The following is a 19859-nucleotide window of genomic DNA, read 5'->3' on the forward strand; positions in this document are numbered from 1 at the left end:
TTGAGAGAAGAACAAGTGCTTTCCTCAATAAAGACCCACCCCCCCCCCAAAAAAAATCCAACTACATACCCTATTTAACCCTTCCATGTGATCTTTCTGACCATCTTTGCACCCTTTGCTCCCTTCTTCCCCAGGCCCACAGATGTGGCATTTACAAAGACCACCAACGCAAAGGGGAAGGTCTCCAATGAAGAGGCAGGAGAAGGTGAAGTTCTGCTATCTAACCAGCCCCGGAAACGGGAGCCATCCTTTCTTCGGGCCTTGCTGACCACTTTTGGACCCTACTTCCTCATCGGCTCTTTCTACAAGTTGATTCAAGACTTGCTGTCCTTTGTCAACCCCCAGCTGCTCAGGTCTGACTCTATTCTTTCAGGCGGTGGGTTTCTTTGAGCATATTTACCATGGGGCAGGAATGAATGGGGTTGAGTGGAATGATTTCATATTTTGGTGAAAGACTAACAGTCAGGAGACCTATATCAAATCCTATCTCTGACATGTATTATATCAGTTATGAGAATGTGGACAGTCCCTTTCACCACTCAGTTTCAGTTTCTCCATCTGGAAAATGAGGAAAATTAAGACTTACATCATCTACTGGGATTTTCTTTAACTACTAATACACAGAGCTGAGTCCAGGTCAGAGGGCAACACAGTGGTACACAATGGGAAAAGCATTAAATTTGGAAGAGCCAGCATGCTGGCTCTCCTAACTTGTTGTGTGACCTTGGGAAAGTCACTTCTGACATAATTTTCCTGCTCTGTAAAATGGGTTGTTTTTGATGGTGTTGTTCAGTTGTGTCTGATTCTTCATGACCCCACTGGAGAGTTTCTTGATAAAGATACTAGAGTGGTTTGCCATTTCTTTCTCCAGCTCATTTTATAGATGAAGAAACAGGGTGAAGTGACTTGCCCAGGGTCACACAGCTAGTAAATGTCTAAGGCCAGATTTGAACTTAAGTCCTGACTCCAGGCCCAGCCCTCTATCCACTGAGCCACATAGCTGCCCCAATGTGGTAGGCACAAATAGACACTTGTTGAGAACTGAATTGTAGGTTTGTACTCAAGAGAAAGTTTTCTCGTAGCTGAACCACTAGTGTTAGCCAATAGCCCTCGCTTACCCTTATGCTATTCTTTCCCCAATCTTCCTGCAGCATATTAATCCAGTTCGTTTCGAACCGTTCAGCCCCAGCCTGGTGGGGTTTCTTGGTAGCTGGACTGATGTTTGGGTGCTCCATTATACAGACTCTGATCTTGCACCAGCATTTCCAGTATGTCTTTGTGACTGGCATACGGCTTCGTGCGGGGATCACTGGTGTCATCTATCGGAAGGTCAGCTGGAAGAGGGGGAGGAGGGACTGGGTAGGATAAAGGGTTCCTCATCCTCCATCATGACTGAAGATGCTAAGCAGACCTGGGAGCCTTTGAGTTACAGTGTGTTCAGAGGTCAGTTCCCACCCCCAGCACCAAGCACACATCCCACCCATCCCTCTGCTCTGCTCTGTCTGCTTCTAGGCCCTGGTTATCACCAACTCAGCCAAGCGGTCTTCCACTCTCGGGGAGATTGTCAACCTGATGTCCGTAGATGCCCAACGATTCACAGACTTGGTCAATTTCCTCAACATGCTGTGGTCAGCACCCATGCAGATCATCCTGGCCATCTACTTCTTGTGGCAGGTGACTCCCACCTGTCGCAACCCCCCAATGCCCTTAGACTCACCTGCCACCATAATCTCCCTCCCCTCACATCAACCTTGTCACTGGTGTGACTCACCACAGTAACAGGAAGGAAACCAGCATTATCTCTGACACGGGGGGGGGGGTGGCAAGGACAAGGATGAGAGGGAGTCTGAGTCTGATCCTCTAGAGCTCTGCACTCCCCACCCCAATCCCACTACATGACTTCTTCCTTCCTTCCAGGAAACTCTATTATAGAATTGGGTTGGTCAGGATGAAGGGGGATGGGAATCTGTCTGCAGCTGGTCTCTGACTTGAACAAGGGGACCCTGGAATTGGTATAGAAGTGTGTCTCCCTCTCTCTCTGCTGGTCTGTCTCTTCTGTCTCTGTTTCTCTCTTTCTCTGACTCTCTCTCTGTGTCTCTCTCTTCCCTTCTTTCACTTTGTCTAGCTTTGTCACTGTTGAGCTGCCTGTCTGACTCACTCTGGCACTATTTGGGTCTGCCTGGTCCTCCCTGACTGCTTGGCCTTTTCTGATTATCTTTTTTGTTTGTCTTTCTTTATCTTGCCCTCTCTGGTCTGTCTGTCTTTATCTGGCTCTTTCTGTACATCTGGCTCTTCCTCATCCTCTTTGTCTAGCTCTGCCTCGTTGTCTCCGTCTGACCTTATCTGACTTTCTGTTTCTATTTGGCTCTTTCCATCTGTCTTAAATAATAATAGCTAGGTTTTATATGGGGGAAGCTAGGGGGCTCGGTGGATAGAATTCCAGACCTGGAGTCAAGAAGACCTGAGTTTGGGGCAGTTAGGTGGTGCAGTGGATAGAGCATCGACTCTGGAGTTAGGAGGGCCTGAGTTCAAATCCGACCTCAGACACATAACACTCACTAGCTTGGTGACTCTGGGCAAGTCACTTGACCCCAATTGCCTCACACACACACACACAAAAAAAATTAAAATCAACTTAAAAAAAAAAAGACCTGAGTTCAAATGTGACCTCAGACACTTACTAGCTATGTGACCCTGGACACACAGCTCTTTACCTTAAGTTATGATCTTGCACCAGCATTTCTTAACCTTAAGTCTCTTAACCTTAACCCTGTTTGCCTCAGTTTACTCATCTGTAAAATGAGTTGGAGAAGGAAATGGCAAACCACTCCAGTATCTTTGCCAAGAGAACCCCAAAGGAGGTTATGAAGAGTCAGACACAACTAAAATGACTCAAACGACAATAAAACAAAACAAGGATGATGAATGCACCTATCTTCCAGGGTTGTTATAAGAATCAAATGAAATAATAATTATAAAGCACTTGGCACAGTGCCTGGTACATAGTAGGTGCTATATCAAGCTATCATTATTATTCACATGTTCATAGCTTTAATGCTGAAAGAGATCTGAGAAGTGAGCTAGGGCAATGCTTTCATTTAATAGATGAGGAAATTGAGGGCCAGAGTCACACAGGTAATGAATGACAGATCTGCAAGACTTAAACTGAAATCCTCTGGTTTTGAATCCATTGACATTCCCCTGTGCCTCTTTTTTTTTTTAAGGCAATTGTGGTTAAGTAACTTGCCCAGGGTGACATAGCTAGTAAGTGTCAAGTGTTTGGTCTGAGGCTGGATTTGAATTCAGGTCCTCCTGACTTCAGAGTGCACTACCCCTGTGCCTCTTAAACTGCTGCTTTTGTCTCTCACTGGCCTCCCTCTCTGCCTCAGAATCTGGGTCCCTCCGTCCTGGCTGGCGTTGCTCTGATGATTTTATTGATCCCTCTTAATGGGGCCATTGCCATGAAGACCCGGGCATTCCAGGTGGGTGCCAAACCCCAATCCCAGAATAATGTGTGTGTTGGGGGGTGGGTGGGAGTCTATCTGCGACTGGTTCCTGACTTGGGGAAGAGGCTCATAGAACTGGAGTGAGGTATTATTCAGTCTCAGCTGAATTCAGTCCTTCCCTTGCCTCATCAAAATTCCCCTTCCAGAAGAAAAAGTTTTCAGGTCTCAGAGTCAAATAAGGGATAGTCAGGTATGGGGTGGGGTGGGTTGATATAGTTCCTTTCTTGTTAGCCATAATCATGGAAAATGAAGTAGCATCTCTCCCCCCCCCCAAGAATACAGTGTGTATGTTTTCAATTTATTTATCTGTGTATATTTTGCAGAACGTGAGCTCCATGAGGGCAGGCACTGTTTTCACAATTTGCTTTGTCTCTCCAGTGCCCAGCTCAGTGACTGGCACATGCCAGGCGTTGATGTAAATGTTTGTTGAATGAATTAACTGAATGAATGAATATGGACTTCCCTCTAAAACATACCCAGGTGGAACAGATGGGGTATAAGGACTCCAGAATCAAGCTAATGAGTGAGATCCTAAGTGGAATCAAGGTTCTAAAACTGTATGCTTGGGAACTCAGCTTCTCCCAGATGATAGAGAAAATCCGCCAAGGAGAGCTTCAAGTACTACGCAAGATGGCCTTCCTCAATGCAGTGTCCACCTTCACCTGGTTCAGTGCCCCCTTCCTGGTATGAGGGGGGGAGGGTGGAATAAGGAGGGATGGAAGTGACTGCCCCAAACTTTGAGACCATGATGGGGATTCTTTCAGCAGTCAGAAGTCTCTCAACAAGCGTCTTGTTGAACCTCTGGTAGATAGACACAGTTTGGGAGGAAATGGAGGCAAACAGGGCTTAGGTGACTTGGCTAAGGTCACACCGCTAATAGGTGGATTTGAACTCAAGTCTTCCTGACTCCAGGCCCAAGGCTCTATCCACTGCACCATTTAGCTGCCTCATAACTGATCCTTTCTGTTTGTCTGATTCTTCCTGGCTCTGTCTAGCTGTCTGTCTGTCTATCTAATCCTTTCTCCCTGGCTTTGTCTCTTTTTTTTTTTTGTAAGGCAATTGGGGTTAAGTGACTTGCCCAAGGTCACACAGCTAGTATGTGTCAAGTGTTTGGTCTGAGGCCAGATTTGAACTCAGGTCCTCTTGACTTCAGGGCGGGTGCTCTATCCACTGCACCACCTAGCTGCCCCCTTGGCTTTGTCTCTTGAGTGATATTTAGCTCTGAGTAGGTGTCCCCAGCCTAATATGTTCAGGAAGATTTGCACAACAATCCAATTTGAGGTACACTTAAAAAACCACTGACCTTGGATTCAGAGAATCAGAGTTTAAAATTCTCCTTTTGTTACTTACTACCGGGGTGTGACCATGAGCAAGTCACTTAATCTCACTGGCCTCAATTTCCTCATTTGTAAAATGAGGGGTTTGACTAGATGTCCTCAAAGATCCCTTCTGATTAGGATCCTATGATTTTCATCATGGCTGTAATTGGGAATCTTGACACTTGGGACAAACTCAATTTAACAGAGCTATGGGAGATGTACGGGTAGGGCTTGGAAGAGAGAGGCAATGCCATTATGTGCAGATCCAACCATGTCACGCCCCCCCCCCCCCCCCCCCCCAACTCAATAAACTCCAGTGGTTCCCTGTCACCTCCAGGATCAAATATAAAACCCTCTGTTTGGTGTGCAAAGCCCTTCACAATCTAGCTCCCCCTCCTACCTTTCCAGTCTTCTTACAGGTGTACATACCTGCACATACCCCCAACACCCTACATACTCTTTGATCCAATGGCACTGGTCTCCTTACAGTTCCATGTCTTGGCTCTGGGAATTTTCTTTGTCCCCCATGCCTGGAATGCTCTCCTTCCTTACCCTGGATTCCCTGGCTTCCTCCAAATCCCAACCAAAATCCTACCTTCTACAGGATGCCTTTCCCAAATCTTCCTTAGTTCCAGTGCCTTCTCTGTTAATTATTCCCTATTTATCCGCTATGTAGCTTGTTAATATGTATTTGTTTGCTTATCTCCCCACTAGATTTCTGAGTTCCTTGAGAGCAGAGACTACCTTTAGCCTTTCTTGATATCCTTATCCCTGTACCTGGCATGTAGTAAGCACTATGCTTTATTGACTGACTAGTCATGCCAGGAAGAAGGGTGGTCTGTTTCCTACTAGGACCTCCTCTGGCCCTTGACCAAGCCTCTTCAACCTCCCCCGGAACCTAACCCTTCCTCTCTCCCTGACCACCCACCCAACAGTGACTACAAAGAACTTAGAAGTATGGAAACTGCTCTGCAGAGAAATCTCATCCCACCGTCAGGAGGCAGTGTGCCCCCTCGATGTTAGTTCTTGGAACAAAAATCTTAGTTTTGGCTCTGACGTCAGGTATTTATCAAGCACCAACTACAGCTAGGCGCCCATTAGGGTGAATAAAGAATTCCCCCAAGTGGTTGCAACATTAGAGTTCACATTGTATATTTCTGACAGTCTAGAACCAATGATCACATTTTATACAATTATTGTTTTGAAGAATGCCAATTCCAAAACGTGAAACCATCTTAGGAAATTTGCACTCGTGTTCGTGATGCCCCAGACACCTCAAGGCTTGTTCTCACTTCCCCTTCTTCCAAATTTGATGTCAGACCCACCTCCTCCAGGAAATGGAGTCTAAATCTGCTTTCTAGTCAGAAGTTCTGCTTCCCCTAGCTCTCCACCTACCTCCCTGTCCTTCTTTGGGCTTTTCTTTCCCTGGTGGGAGGAGGAGAGACATTTGGGCCAGATGCACCATATCCTCAGACCCCCCCCCGCCCTCCCTTCCACTTACACACACTCACCTAAACTTGTAAAGTTGGTGAGTGTTCTTCAGGGATTTTCATGCCCTCCTCCTCGGACCTGAAGGTTAGTCTATCTCTCAGGTGTCCCTGATCACCTTTGCGGTCTACGTGTCAGTGGATGACAAGAACATTCTGGATGCACAGAAGGCCTTCGTGTCTTTGTCGCTGTTCAATATCCTAAAGTTTCCTCTTAACGCCTTGCCCCAGGTCATCAGCATCTTGACTCAGGTAACAACCGACTCTGGGGCTCTAGGGAGGTCAGTCACTCAGAGTCAGGGGAGGGAGATGTCATTCGGGGGTCAGGCAATAGTCTCGTGGGGGTCCAAGGTTGCTCATAAGTAGCCAACCCTCTGGTGACTGGAATACTGAAGTGGGTTCCCTATAGTGCTGCCCGAGTGCTCAGGCTGGCCTGGAGGACAGGGAGAAAGGTATTTTAGCTGGAACCACAGACCCAAGCCAGGAGAGGTAATGAGGGCACAGCACAGAGCTCTGAACTCTGTGCTTCCTTTCTGGCTGGAGCAGGGGGCACAGGGAACAGTGGCTTGCACAGAGGCCTTAATGTTCCCTCCACCTCCTCAGACTAGCGTTTCTCTGAAACGTATCCAGCATTTCTTGAACCATGAAGAGCTCGACCCCCAGTGTGTAGAAACAAAGACCATTTCTCCAGGTCCGTAGCCTCTTTTCCAAGCTCACCTCATTCCTCTCCTTCTCCATTTGGCACATTTTCCTCCCCAGGCTTCCCCTTTCTCCAGAAAATCCCTTAATCCGCAGTTTCCTTGTTTTTCTCCATTGGCTCCTCCTCTTCCTCTTTTTCCCTTCTGCTTTGGTGCTCCCAAGGCTTCCTACCCACCCAGTCCCCTCTCCCTGTCTTCATCTTCCTTCGTTCCCTGCTTTCTTTACCCTACCATCCTCCAAATCCCCGCTTCTTCCCTACACCCCCTGCTCCCCGCCCCCATCACATTTGCTGGCTTTCAGCATGCTTGCACATCACTCCCAATTAGTCTCTGAGTCTCCTTAACCTCTCTTTAGGATTCTATAACTCCTGGCACACTCTCAATGCCCCCAGGACTCCCTGTCTTCTCCATTACTTCCTGTCATTCCCTTGATGCCCCTCAGCCCCACCCCCTCACGTGCTCTGAGGAATCCATGGCATCCCAGCACTCCTTTCCCCTTAAATCCACATTCATGGACCCCTGCCCACCCACATCCCTGCCTGTTATTCTCATCCTTTCTTTAATCTTTTCCCTCTAAGACTCCCATGGACCTCCACCCCCATCATGCCCTACCATTACCTGAGTCTACATTAATCCTTCCTAGCATTCTATTACTCCTATAATTTCTTACCCATCTTAATCCCCTCAGGACTCCTCACACACTCCTCTGCATACACATACAAAATGCCTAGAGTATTCCATGGTACCGCATTCTCTTTACACCCCCCAGGGCTCCCTGATCCCTTCCTCCCCTTACTCCATGGCTCCCTATTGCTCTCTTCTTTCAATCAGTCTGGCTTTCTGTCCACCCCTACCCCCATCACTCCTTCTCATTCTCTGAGCCCCTCTTATCCCCTCCTAGAATTCTATGCTCACTCTAAATCTTGTCCACACTTAATCTTCTCCCACTTCCCTGCCTTCCTTCTCATTTCTCCTTATGCTATCCCTCCAGGTTCTCTGTGTTTTCTGAGTCCTTATTCTTTCCCCCCCTTAATCATCCCTGCAGGGCTCCCTGCCTTTCCCCATCACCCTCTCCCTACAGTCCCATACCCTTCCCCCTACCCCAGCCCATACTCTCTCTCATAATGGCAAACACCCCTATTACTACAGGCCATGCCATCACCATAGAAAATGGCAGTTTTACTTGGGCCCAGGACCTTCCCGCATGTCTGCACAGGTAAAAGCTGCTCTCCCCCTCAGCCATCTCAACACCTCCTTCCGCACCCTCCTGATGACAAAGAGGGGCAAAAGGGTAGATCAACTTGGACAGATATTTTTATCCACAATTGTTCTGGCTCCAGAAACTTTGGTGTTTAATTTAAGGATAGGTTGACCTGGTTGCAATTTGATTTCTGACATGCATAGGGGGTGTCTGGAGTAGGGGGAAGTGTTGAATTTCCAGGATGAGGAGGCTGGAAATGAGAATTGGGTTCTTTTCTGCACACGCATCCCAGCTCACTCTGGACTCTTGGTTCTCCCTCCTCCCAACTAGCCTGAATCTCCAAGTGCCAAAAGGGTCACTGGTGGCCATAGTGGGGCCTGTGGGCTGTGGGAAGACCTCCCTTATATCTGCCTTGCTGGGGGAGATGGAGAAGTTGGAGGGCAAAGTGGCTGTAAAGGTCAGTAAGGTGTCAAAGAGGCTGTAAAGGACCTGGGGTGATTGGAGGCTGAGATAAGGGAGGGATGGGTCAGGGTGAAGGTAGGTATGGTTTGATGGGAGAAGAGTCTTGGAGGGGAGTTCACCCCTTCAGAGTGGGGAGGATGGTGAGTAGGCCATAGCTGGGTCTTGTCTCAAGTCCCTCACTCCTGAGCCCCATGTTCCTGTGGTGACCCTGAGTGCTGTGGCCAGGGCTCCGTGGCCTACGTGCCCCAGCAGGCGTGGATTCAGAATGCCACGCTCCAGGACAACGTCCTCTTTGGCCAGCCGATGGACCAGAAGCGATACCAAGGCATCCTTGAGGCCTGTGCTCTGCTCACTGACCTGGATGTACTGCCTGGAGGAGATCAGACTGAGATTGGGGAGAAGGTGGGACATGTTTCTTGACCCTTCCTCAGAGGCAGGGGATGACCCCACCCATCCAGATATACTCTGTTACCTCCTTGACACATGCTCTCAGCCGCCTCCTTCTACTTCCAGCAATATGGTGTAGTGGGAAGATAATCAAGAAAGCCCACTGTTAGAATCTTGCCTCAGTCCCTTACTAGCTGTGCAGCCCTGGGCAAATCACTTTCACTGAGTCTCAGTTTCTAAATCTATAAAATGGGGATAATAATGGCTCCTGCCTCATAGAGTTGTTGTGAGGATCAAATGAAATAAGATGTATAAAACCATATATAAATATTTGCCACTATTATTATGCACATCTCTCCCTGATCCCTGTGATAACTCTCACGAAAAATTCCCTAACAGACTATTCACCTCAACTCCAACCTCTTACAGAGATAGGAATCTTGACCTAAACCTCCCCCAACACGTGTACTGAGCCCTCAATGATAATATTAATGATTAATGGTGAACTCACTATTTTGGAGTACCTTGGAGCTTGTCAAGTGCTGTCCTCACCAAAGTCCTGTGAGGTAGTCAGTGCACGTCCCCTTCTCCTCATTTTACAGAAGAGGAAACTGAGGATCAGAGATATGAAGTCACTTGCCCTGGGTCAGTCACTTAGCTGTACTCCAAGCATCAATGGCATGATTCAAATCCAGAACCCCTGGCTCCAAGTCCATCACCCTTTCCATTCTCACCCTGGCTTTTATAACCTATACAATCATCAAAAAATATACAGTGAGAAGTCATGTGATCAAGTGGAAAGAACTGTGTATGTGGAATCAGGAAAAACCTGGATTAATGTCCCTTAGAACATCTAATTGCAGGGGTGTGCTGCTAAATGTTTAACGACCAGCTGGGAGTAGGGGGGAATGTGTGCAGGACATACTTTTCAGTGTAATTTGCATCATTAACATTTCTCCATCACTTTCTTAAGTTTAGACAATCAACAAAACAGTAGATCAAACCTTGATTTATAGCATTTGCTGGTATCCAAGGTGTAAATGCTCAGGGTGAAAATCTAACAATCCTATCAGTTATGACCTGGCTCCGGCACACCCCTGCTTACTTTCCCAAAGACCTGGACAGATCACTTGGCCTCTCTGTGATTCAATCTCCTCATCATAAAATGGAGATAAAACAGATTATCCATCTACTTACAGGATTGTTGTGAGGATTAAGTGAGCCAATGTGAGTAAAATACTTACTCTGGACAACCTAAAGTGCTTTATAAATGTTAGTTATTAGTAGGTTAGAGATAGGGACTGGACCTGTGATTTTACGACATTGAGAACTCCCAGAAGAGAAAACTCTCTCCACTAGCACAGTTTGGTACGTCTTCTGAAACTTCTAGTCTTGGAGAATTGCCTGGAGTGATGAGAGGGTAAGGACCTGTCCAAAGTCACACAGTCAGTATCAGTGGCAGTGGCAGGGCATGCACAGTTATTATCATAACAACATTATTATTATATTAAATAATGCAAATTTAATATAATAATATTATAATAACATCATAATATCCTATTAAATGGTAGCAATTTAGTATCATAATACTATTATAACTGTATAATTGTCATCATAACAACAATAATAATACATAATCAACCAGCATTTATTAAGTATCTGCTATATACCAGGCTCTGGGTCTGGGTCTTCAAAGACAAAAAGGAAATAGTTTCTGCTGTAATAGAATGTAATATTCTGTAAGAGGAGAGAGCACATACACATATAAGTGGATTTGGTGTGTCCCCAAAGTCTTAGTGCAGTTTTAGTTTTAACAGCTTAAACTGCACTAAGACTTCTGGGACATCTTGTATAAGCTAAATTACAAGGTTATTTATAGGGAGTGATTTTCAGCTACAGGTGAAGGGAGGAGGGAAGGAAGGAAAAAAAGGAAAGAAGGAAGGAGAAAGAAGGAAGGGATGGAAGAAGGATGGTAGAGAAGGAAAGAAGGAAGGAGAAGGAAAGGAGGGAAGAAAGGAAGGAAAGAAACAAGCCTTTATTAAGAAGCTATTATGTGCCAGGCACTGGGCTAAGTGCTTTTTACAAATATTATCCCATCCGAGCTTCACAACAACATTGGGAGGTAGGTGATATTATTATCCCCATTTTACAGAAGAGGAAACTGAGACAGACAGCAGGGTTAAGTGACTAGCCCAGGATCACATAGCTAGTTAAGTGTCTGAGGCTGGATTTGAACTCTGGTCTTCCTGATTGTAAGCCCAGTGCTTTATCTACTGTGTTACTGTCCACCTCTAGAGGATCAGGAAGGGCCTCATGCAGGAGATGTCACTTGAGCTCATGGGTACAATAATGCTAAAAGGGAACTGCCTATTGGGAACCAGAAAGACCTGACCAGGTGACCTTGGGCCAATGACCTGACTCTCAGGACCTTAATCCTTTCTACCTAGCATTCCTCTTACAGCACTTTGACAAGGGATATCAATGACATCAATGACATGACATCATTAAATACAATGACACTCCCCTTACCCCTTCAAAACACACTCAGCCTCCTGAAGGTGTGACCTTCTAGGTTTCCAGGACACACCTTCAGTCCCCTAGACACATTAACCTTTAGTCCACATGCCTGTCTCTGAGGCCACAGCCAAAGATTTCTGGAGCAGGTGGTTTTCTCTTCTGCTGCCTACCCCTCACCTTGTACCTGTTCCCCTAAAGGGGACGAGGCTTTCTAACACAACAAAAGGATTCCCATAGTCAGGGCCTATCTCCCCTGGGGCTGAGAGATGGATGAAATAGGGTGGTTGGAGGTTGGACTTCTTTCCCTGAAAACGGGAAGGATGCAGGAGGGACCAGCGGAATAGCTTCCTGCTCTGTGACCTGGACCCAGCCCCTCTATTCCCAGGGAGCTTCCCCACAACCCTTGGCCGGGGTGTCAAAGGGATAATGGATTGCAGGGCTTGGATGTTAACAAGTTCCTCCTTAGAGGCTTCTGGCTCTCAGGACATTAAAAGGACTGTGCTCTGATCCTGGCACGGGGGGACCTTGAAGGGTGAGAACAGTGGGACTAGACAAAGAGCATCTAAGTTGTTACCTGCCCCACCTCTGGGTATATGAGGAAAAAGGACGGAGTTCATACACTTAGAGCTGGAAGGGATCTTTGAGGTCATTGAGTCCAACCCGCTTATTTAACTAATGAAGAAACTGAGACCTAGAGAGGGTAAATGGCTTGCCCACCAGGATCACACAGCTGGTAAGTATCTGAGATGGGATTTGAACCCACGTCTTTGTTCCTGATATCAAGTCCAATTCTCTACCCACCATGTTGGATGCTCAGGTCCTTTAAATACAGCACAGAATTTATGGGATCATAAGGGCAGAGAGGCATTTTCTCTAAACCTGTTGCCTCTCTCTGTGACTGTGAGTAGGTCATTTTAATTCTTCATGTTCCCATTTTCCTCCCCCAACAGAAAAGAGATAGTAATCTCTTTAACCTTTCACCCTATCCCCACATACATGTATACATACAGTATACCTCTTAAATTCAGATAGTAACTCCCTACCCTTTATTCATCTTGGGGCAGCTGGTGGCATAGTGTAGAGCTCTGGGCTTGGAATCAGGAAGACCTGAGTTCAAATCCAGCCCTCAGATACTTGCTAGCTGTATGACCCTGAGCAAGTCACTTAACTTTTGTTTGCCTAAACTTCTTTAGCTGTAATGTAGAGATAATAATAATAATAATATTACCTGCAGGCCCGGGTATTTGTGAGGATCAAATGAAATAATAATTGTAAAAAGCACTCAGCATAGTGCCTGGTATGTAGTAGGTACCATATAAATGCTTATTCCTTCCTCACCCCTCCCACTCCTATCCCCCCAGCATTCTTGTGAGGGTCAACCAAGATATTTGTAAAGCACTTTGAAAATCTTAAAGCAGGGGTGGGGAACCTGAGGCCTCAAGGCCACTTGTGGCCCTCTAAGTCCTCAAGTTTGGCCCTTTGACTGAATCCAGACTTCACAGAACAAATCCCCTTAATAAAAGGATTTGTTCTGTAAAACTTGGACTCAGTCAAAAGTCCAGGCCACATGTGGCCTTGAGGCCGAAGGTTCCCCACTCTTGCCTTAAAGTGCTATGGAAGCGCTCACTACTGTTATTGTTGTTATTATTATCTTTGTTCTAGGGTATTAACTTGTCTGGGGGTCAGCGGCAGCGGGTCAGCCTGGCCCGAGCTGTCTACAGTGATGCTGATATCTTCCTCCTGGATGACCCGCTCTCTGCTGTGGACTCCCATGTGGCCAAGCACATCTTTGATCATGTCATTGGGCCAGGTGGGGTGCTAGGAGGCAAGGTAAGAGTTGAGGGGATGAAATGGCAAGAGTTGAAGAGAGTCCATTTAAAGACTCTGTATATAAAGGCCCCTGACAACTCAAATGCATACAGGTGAAATGTCTGTTTCCATACCTCATCTCGTGCATTTGCCCTGATGTTGCATCTGTAGAGACTCGTCAAGGTACTCTGTGTGTGTGATCACAGATCATAGCCTGTTAAAGTTAGAAGGGACCTCAGGGGCCTCTACTCCAACCTGACCACCACTTGAAGACCTCTAGTGATGGAGAACCCATTACCTCTCAATGTAGATCATTCCACTTAGGTTGTTGTTGTTCAGTTGTTTTCAGTCATGTTTGACTCTTCATGACCCCATTTTGGGGTTTTCTTGGCAAAGATACTGGAGTGGTTTGCCATTTCCTTCTTCAGCTCATTTCACAGATGAAGAAACTAAGGCAAAGAGGGTTAAGTGACTTGCCCAGGGTCACACAGCTAGTAAGTGCTGAGACTGGATTTGAACTCAGGAAAATTAGTCTTGCTGACTCCAGGCCCAACATTCTATCTACTGTGCCACTCAGATGCCCTATTCTATTTACAGGCAACCCTAATTATTAGGAAACTTTTTCTAGAATTGAAATTATCTGCAACATCCATCCAGTTGTATGTTTATTACTACTACTAGTACTAGTACTACTACTAGTACTACTACTAATACTGTTACTACTAATAATAATGATAATGATAATAAAATGTGAATGTGGCAGTAAACCTATAATGTCTCATCTTCCTTCCAGACAAGGATTCTGGTGACACATGGTGTGAGCTTCCTGTCCCAGGCAGACCTCATCATTGTGCTGGGTGATGGGCGGGTGTCTGAAGCTGGCTCCTTCTCTGCCTTGCTCCAGCAAGAGGGTGCTTTTGCTGAATTTCTTCGTAACTATGTTCCTGATGATGACAACTTTCAAGAAGAGGATAGTGCCACTGGTATTAGCCTATATACCAATGCTATTTGTCTCCGAATTCCCCTTTCCCTTGTCTCATATGGACTCTTATCCCATTTGCTCCTCACTGCTGCCTCTTTTCCCTCCATCTCTCCATGATTCCCTCTTCAACCCTCCCTGTTTTTCTCTCCATGTCTCTCTCCATCCTTTCATGTATCTCAACAACTTAACTCAACAAATATTTATTAAGTATGTGTAATTTTGGACATGCTGAGTTTGAGCTGCCCATGGGACCATCTAGGTCAAAACTCTAGGGGCTAATTGGGAATTTGGGTCTGAATATTCAAATAGAGGCTTCTTTTAGAGATACAGGTTTTGGAGTCATCCACATAGAGGTAAGAGTTGAAGCCACGGGAGTAGACGAGGTCCTCAAGAGAGAGGGGTGTAGAGAAAAAAAGAGAAAAGAGTTGATAACTTGGGGTATGTCTACATTTAGAAGAAGAGAAAGAATCTGAAAAGATGAAGAGAATTTGGTGGACAATTGCAGAGTATAATATCAACCCCTTAACACATACTGAACCTCCTTTTGCTCCTTCTGAACACCCCCCCCCCTCTTCCTTTCAATATGCATACACTCAATGTCTAATGAGTATAGTGTCACAGAGACCAAAGAAGGAGGGGTAGCCAGGAGGGAGAAGGTGGTCGACAGTGTTACATTCTTCTGAGGACTGAAGGAGGATGAGGACTAAGGGAAATGTACTTCTTTCATCCATTGGCTGTGTGATCTTATTCAAATCACTTAACCTTTCTAAGCCTCAAGTTCATCACCAGTCAATCAGTCAGTTAACAAGCATTTATTAAGCATTTACTATGTGCCAGGCACTGTGCTAAGTAATGGAGTTTGGACCAGTTCTTCTGGAGTCCCTTTGGAAAGGGTTCAGTGTGTGTGTTCAAAGGCTGACACAGTACTCGTGGACCAACCTCTCCAGACCAGCTTCTCTGACTACTTTTTCTCCTATCCCACTAAACATGTGCATCCCCCAAAGCTCTGTCATTGACCCTGTTCTCTTCTTTATGCCCCCCTCCTTGGGAATCTTATCTCCTCTAAAGTCCTAGCTCTAAATCTCATCCTTCTATGTTTCTACTTATTGAGTAGTAGGTCTCAGAGGACTTCTGTGACAGCAGTTTCAGAGTAAGTTGGTGGGGACAGAGTTAATCTATCAACATTACTAAGCACCTACTTTATGCCAGATATTGTACTGAGGATGTAACTATCATGAGCAAAATAATCCCTACATTCAAGGAGTTTGAATTTTAATGGAGGAAATAAAAAGTTCATATTTAAATCTATAAAGAACAAATATAAAGATAATAAATACAAAGTAATTAAATACAACCTAATTTGGGAGGGAGGGAGAATATTAGGACCAGTGGGGAGGGGGAATCACAAGCCAAATTGCAAGGAGATGAAGAAGGATAGAGTGAAGAAGGTGGGGGCAGTAGAGGTAATAAGTCATTTTTTTCTTAAAGAAAATTGATAGTGATGAAGAGGAGAAAGATGAAGGTGTTAATTTAGTTTTAGGGAGAAAACTCAGGACTTCTTTCTTCCCAGCTTTCTCTCTTTATCTCTCTATCTTGCTTTTAGTACACCCCACCCCATCCCCAATTATAAGGGTTATCAGGCTAAACTTCCTTATCTGAGAGGTGATAGCTCTAGAAAGGGGCTTTTTTTTTTTTTTTAGCTTTCAAATAGAAAAAAGGTATCTTCCTTGCCTGCCAGAAAGCTCATTTAGCTTACCTACCCTCCTCCACCCCCACTGTCAAAGTCACTCATTCAGAGGAAACCTTTCTATTTATGAAGAAACATACCTGTCTGTTCAGGGTATCAGCCTTCTTTATCTCACCCTTATCCTAAAGATAGCCTGGCATGATGGATAAGAGTAATGGCTTGGAGTCAGAAGGGTTCACATCCTATCTGTGTGACCTTAAGTAATCGAGCATGTGTTAAATGTTCACCATGCACAAGACTCAATGCTAAGTGTTGGGGATCCCCCCCCCAAAAAAGGCAAAAACATCCCCTGCCCTCAAGGAGCTTAAGTTCTAGTGGGGGAATCAACATATACATAGATCAGTAAATACAGGATAAACACAGAGGAGATGGAAGGTAGACTTGGAGGGGAAGGCGTCAGCAGCTCGGGACAAGTCACATAACCTCTCTGGGCTTCAGTTTCCTTATCAGGAGAATGATGGCACTGAGCTAGCTAACCTCTCAGGTCCCTTCCAGCTCTAAAACTATGATCCTAACATCCTGTTGTCTAACCTAAATTTCTCTTGCTATAGTTTTAGCCCACTGATTCTAGTTTTCTTTTTATTGGCCTAGTCCTTCCCACCTCCCCCAGCCTCCTCTCACCAGCTTTTGTTCTCCTCCTTGCTGGGAGAGGTAGTGCTTTGAGGTCAGGTTAGTCATGGTATTTGAGCATTCTCCTCTCTCTTTGTCCCTCCCTCCCCGCTGCAGTCTTGCCCAATGAGGAGATATTGCTGATGGAGGACACACTCAGTAATCACACAGACCTGACAGATAACGAGCCAGTTACCAATGAGGTCCGAAAACAGTTCATGAGGTGAGTGAACAGGAGCTCCTTTCCTGATTTCCCCAATGCCAGCAGACTCTGACCTCCTATGCACCTCTTTCTGGGCACAGCAAAACCAAGTGGCCAAGCCTCTGCATAAAGAGGAACTCCCTGTGCCCCTCTGGGGGTGGAGGGAGAATGTGGATGTTGGAAAGTTCTCTGACATCTGCTCCTCTAGGATTCATGCTGCAGAGTGGTCTCATCTCTGGTTCTCTATCCCTCTGAGCTCCTCAGAGAGTCCCAGTTTACTAGGTTAGGGTGAGATGGGGAAAGACAAAAGATCTCCTCTGGGGACTGACAAGGGCTGTTCCCCTGCCCCTTTCCTACCCCAACTTAGAGATTGTTGTCCCCAGGCAGCTGAGCACGCTCTCCTCAGAAGGAGAGGGCCCTGGTCGACCTTCCACTAGGAGACGTGTGGGGCCTGTGGAGAAGAAAAAGACCCTGGAGTCTGCAGTGACCCGTGGAGAGCTGATCCAGGCAGAGACAGCAGAGATGGGCACTGTGAGAGGGGACTGGGGGAGGGAGGCAAAGATGGAAAAAGGGTGCTTAGGTCAGGGGGAGGACCACTGTGGTAGACTTTTGGAGGTGGGGAGAAGCTGGGGGTGAGAAGAGTTGGATTAACAATACAGAGCCTTGGGTGAGGTTGTCCTGGGATGTTGGAGAATGGTGAGAAAGAGACCCTGGTCTCAGTGTCATGGGGGGGGGGGGGGGGGAAGGGACAATTTAAACTCCTGGGAGGTCCTTAAATCCGTGGCCCACTTCCCATCCCTCTGGGTCAGATGGCTCTGGATGTTGCTAGATATCAGCCTTCCTCGCTCTACAGGTGAAGCTGAGTGTGTTCTGGGCCTATGCCAAAGCCGTGGGGCTCTGCATCTCTGTGACTGTCTGCTTTCTATACACGTGCCAAAGTGCTGCCGCCATTGGGGCCAATATATGGCTCAGTGACTGGACTAATGAACCTGTAATTAATGGCACACAGAGCAACACAAGCCTACGCCTGGGCGTGTATGCAGCCCTGGGAATATTGCAAGGTAAAGAGAGGGGTCTTCTGTACCCTCTCAGGAGGGGAGGCAATCACTCACTGGGGCCATTGCCCTTAGGGTGGAGGGGTCAAAGGGAGGGACAGAGAAGCCATCCTGTCCCTCCTTCTGTCTCAAAGCTAATTTTAATTCAACAAACGTTTACTTGGTACATGGCTTCTTAACCTGGGGTCCATAGATTTTTTTTAAGTATTTTGATAACTTATTTCTATATAATTGACTTCCTTTGTAATCCAATATATTTGATTTTGTGCACTTAAAAATCACTGTCCTCATGTGGAAGTGATTATTGATAAATCAAAATAAATTAATAAAAATTAAAAAAAAAAAAGAAAAAAATCATTGTCCTGAGAAGCAAGGCATAGGTTTTACCGGACTGCTAACAGGGTCCACAGAAAAAAGATTAACCCCTGAGTCTTAGCAGCTTACATAACACTGTCCTGGGTGCTAGAGAAACAAAGATAGGAAATGATACATTTCTGCTTGGGAGAGAGGGGACAGGTCATTGAATCCTTCTTCTTGGTACCCCAGTTCTGAAAGATGCCACCTTCTCTTCCTCCTTGCCAGGTATCTTTGTGATGATGTCATCTTTCACACTGGCCATAGGAGGCATCCAAGCCGCCCGGACACTCCATAACAACCTACTAGCCAACAAGATGCATTCACCCCAGTTCTTCTATGACACAACCCCCTCAGGGCGAATCCTCAATAGGTTCTCCAAGGACATTTATGTTATTGATGAGGTCATCCCCCCCACCATCCTCATGCTGCTTGGGACCTTTTTCAATTCAGCATCCACACTCGTGGTCATCATGTCTAGCACTCCGCTTTTTGTCGTGGTTATCTTGCCCCTCGCTGGGCTGTACATATTTGTACAGGTACCTAGGGCTGATGGGGGGAAGGAGAAGAGGTACTGGGGTGACAATCGCCTTAGAGGAACAAGGGCACAGGAGACTGGGAAAGAAGAAAGACTAGCTGGAGGGAGGAAGGTACATAGGAGTTCTATACTGAGGTTTTATCAGAGGTCTAATAAGGCTTCTGGACTGGTATGTGTGTCCAGAGGTTGGGGAAGGAGTAACCTTCTGTTGCTATCAACATTGACATTCAGCTTTTCAAAAATGACCACCAGAGTGACTGTGAATCTGGGGTTCCCAGGGGGATGGGGTACAGCCAGAAGGCTGAGTGGGGCATTGGGAGGGATAGAGGATGATGATTCAGAGGGGTTTGATGGATACTCTTTTGCCCTTGCTTCTAATGTCTTTCTCCACCCTGCAGCGGTTCTATGCGGCCACTTCGAGGCAACTGAAGCGCCTGGAATCAGTCAGCCGTTCACCCATCTATTCTCACTTTTCGGAGACTGTGACAGGTGCCAGTGTCATCCGCGCTTACAGACGTAGTCAGGACTTCATGGCCATCAGTGATGCTAAGGTGGATGCCAATCAGAAGAGCTGCTATCCCAACATCATTTCTAACCGGTCAGAAGTGCTCTCAGCCCACCTTTCTCCTGCCCTTGATCTGGCCTATTACCTCTGACACCCTGTCCCCTACCTCTGATACCCCATCCCCTCTGAGCTCCTCACGACTAAACCCTATCACTTCGGAATCCCTGGTGTCCCACCATAATCCCTGGACCATCTCTGATAGTCTGTCACCATCTTGATCTTTGACCTCCCTATTTATGAATCCCTCCCTAGGTGGCTGGGAATCCGTGTGGAGTTTGTGGGTAATTGCGTTGTGTTTTTTGCTGCACTTTTTGCTGTGATTGGCAGACAGAGCCTGAATCCAGGATTAGTTGGCCTCTCCGTGTCCTATGCACTGCAGGTAGGAGCCCTCTCCAGTTCTGTGGAGCTGTTGGGGACGGGG

At 46.3% G+C, this 19859-nt stretch overlaps 1 protein-coding gene across 1 annotated transcript in view; it reads left to right on the plus strand.

Annotated features, from left to right (window-relative positions):
• Positions 1-269: 269 nt before the first annotated feature.
• The window catches only part of LOC114040432 (canalicular multispecific organic anion transporter 2-like), a 35327-nt gene continuing 15737 nt past the window's right edge, over positions 270-19859 (plus strand). The window contains exons 1-16 of the mRNA XM_027858546.1: positions 270-353; positions 1152-1329; positions 1513-1674; positions 6418-6564; positions 6916-7003; positions 8160-8226; positions 8542-8668; positions 8899-9075; positions 13240-13407; positions 14180-14369; positions 16842-16947; positions 17310-17457; positions 17780-17987; positions 18564-18874; positions 19272-19471; positions 19691-19817. Coding sequence (XP_027714347.1) covers positions 1219-1329; positions 1513-1674; positions 6418-6564; positions 6916-7003; positions 8160-8226; positions 8542-8668; positions 8899-9075; positions 13240-13407; positions 14180-14369; positions 16842-16947; positions 17310-17457; positions 17780-17987; positions 18564-18874; positions 19272-19471; positions 19691-19817 — 2337 coding nt within the window. The 5' untranslated portion in view covers positions 270-353; positions 1152-1218. The remainder of the gene's footprint in view (positions 354-1151; positions 1330-1512; positions 1675-6417; positions 6565-6915; positions 7004-8159; positions 8227-8541; positions 8669-8898; positions 9076-13239; positions 13408-14179; positions 14370-16841; positions 16948-17309; positions 17458-17779; positions 17988-18563; positions 18875-19271; positions 19472-19690; positions 19818-19859) is intronic.

Source organism: Vombatus ursinus, unplaced genomic scaffold (genome assembly GCF_900497805.2).
Source record: "Vombatus ursinus unplaced genomic scaffold, bare-nosed wombat genome assembly UNPS02013136.1, whole genome shotgun sequence".
Lineage (NCBI taxonomy): Eukaryota > Metazoa > Chordata > Mammalia > Diprotodontia > Vombatidae > Vombatus > Vombatus ursinus.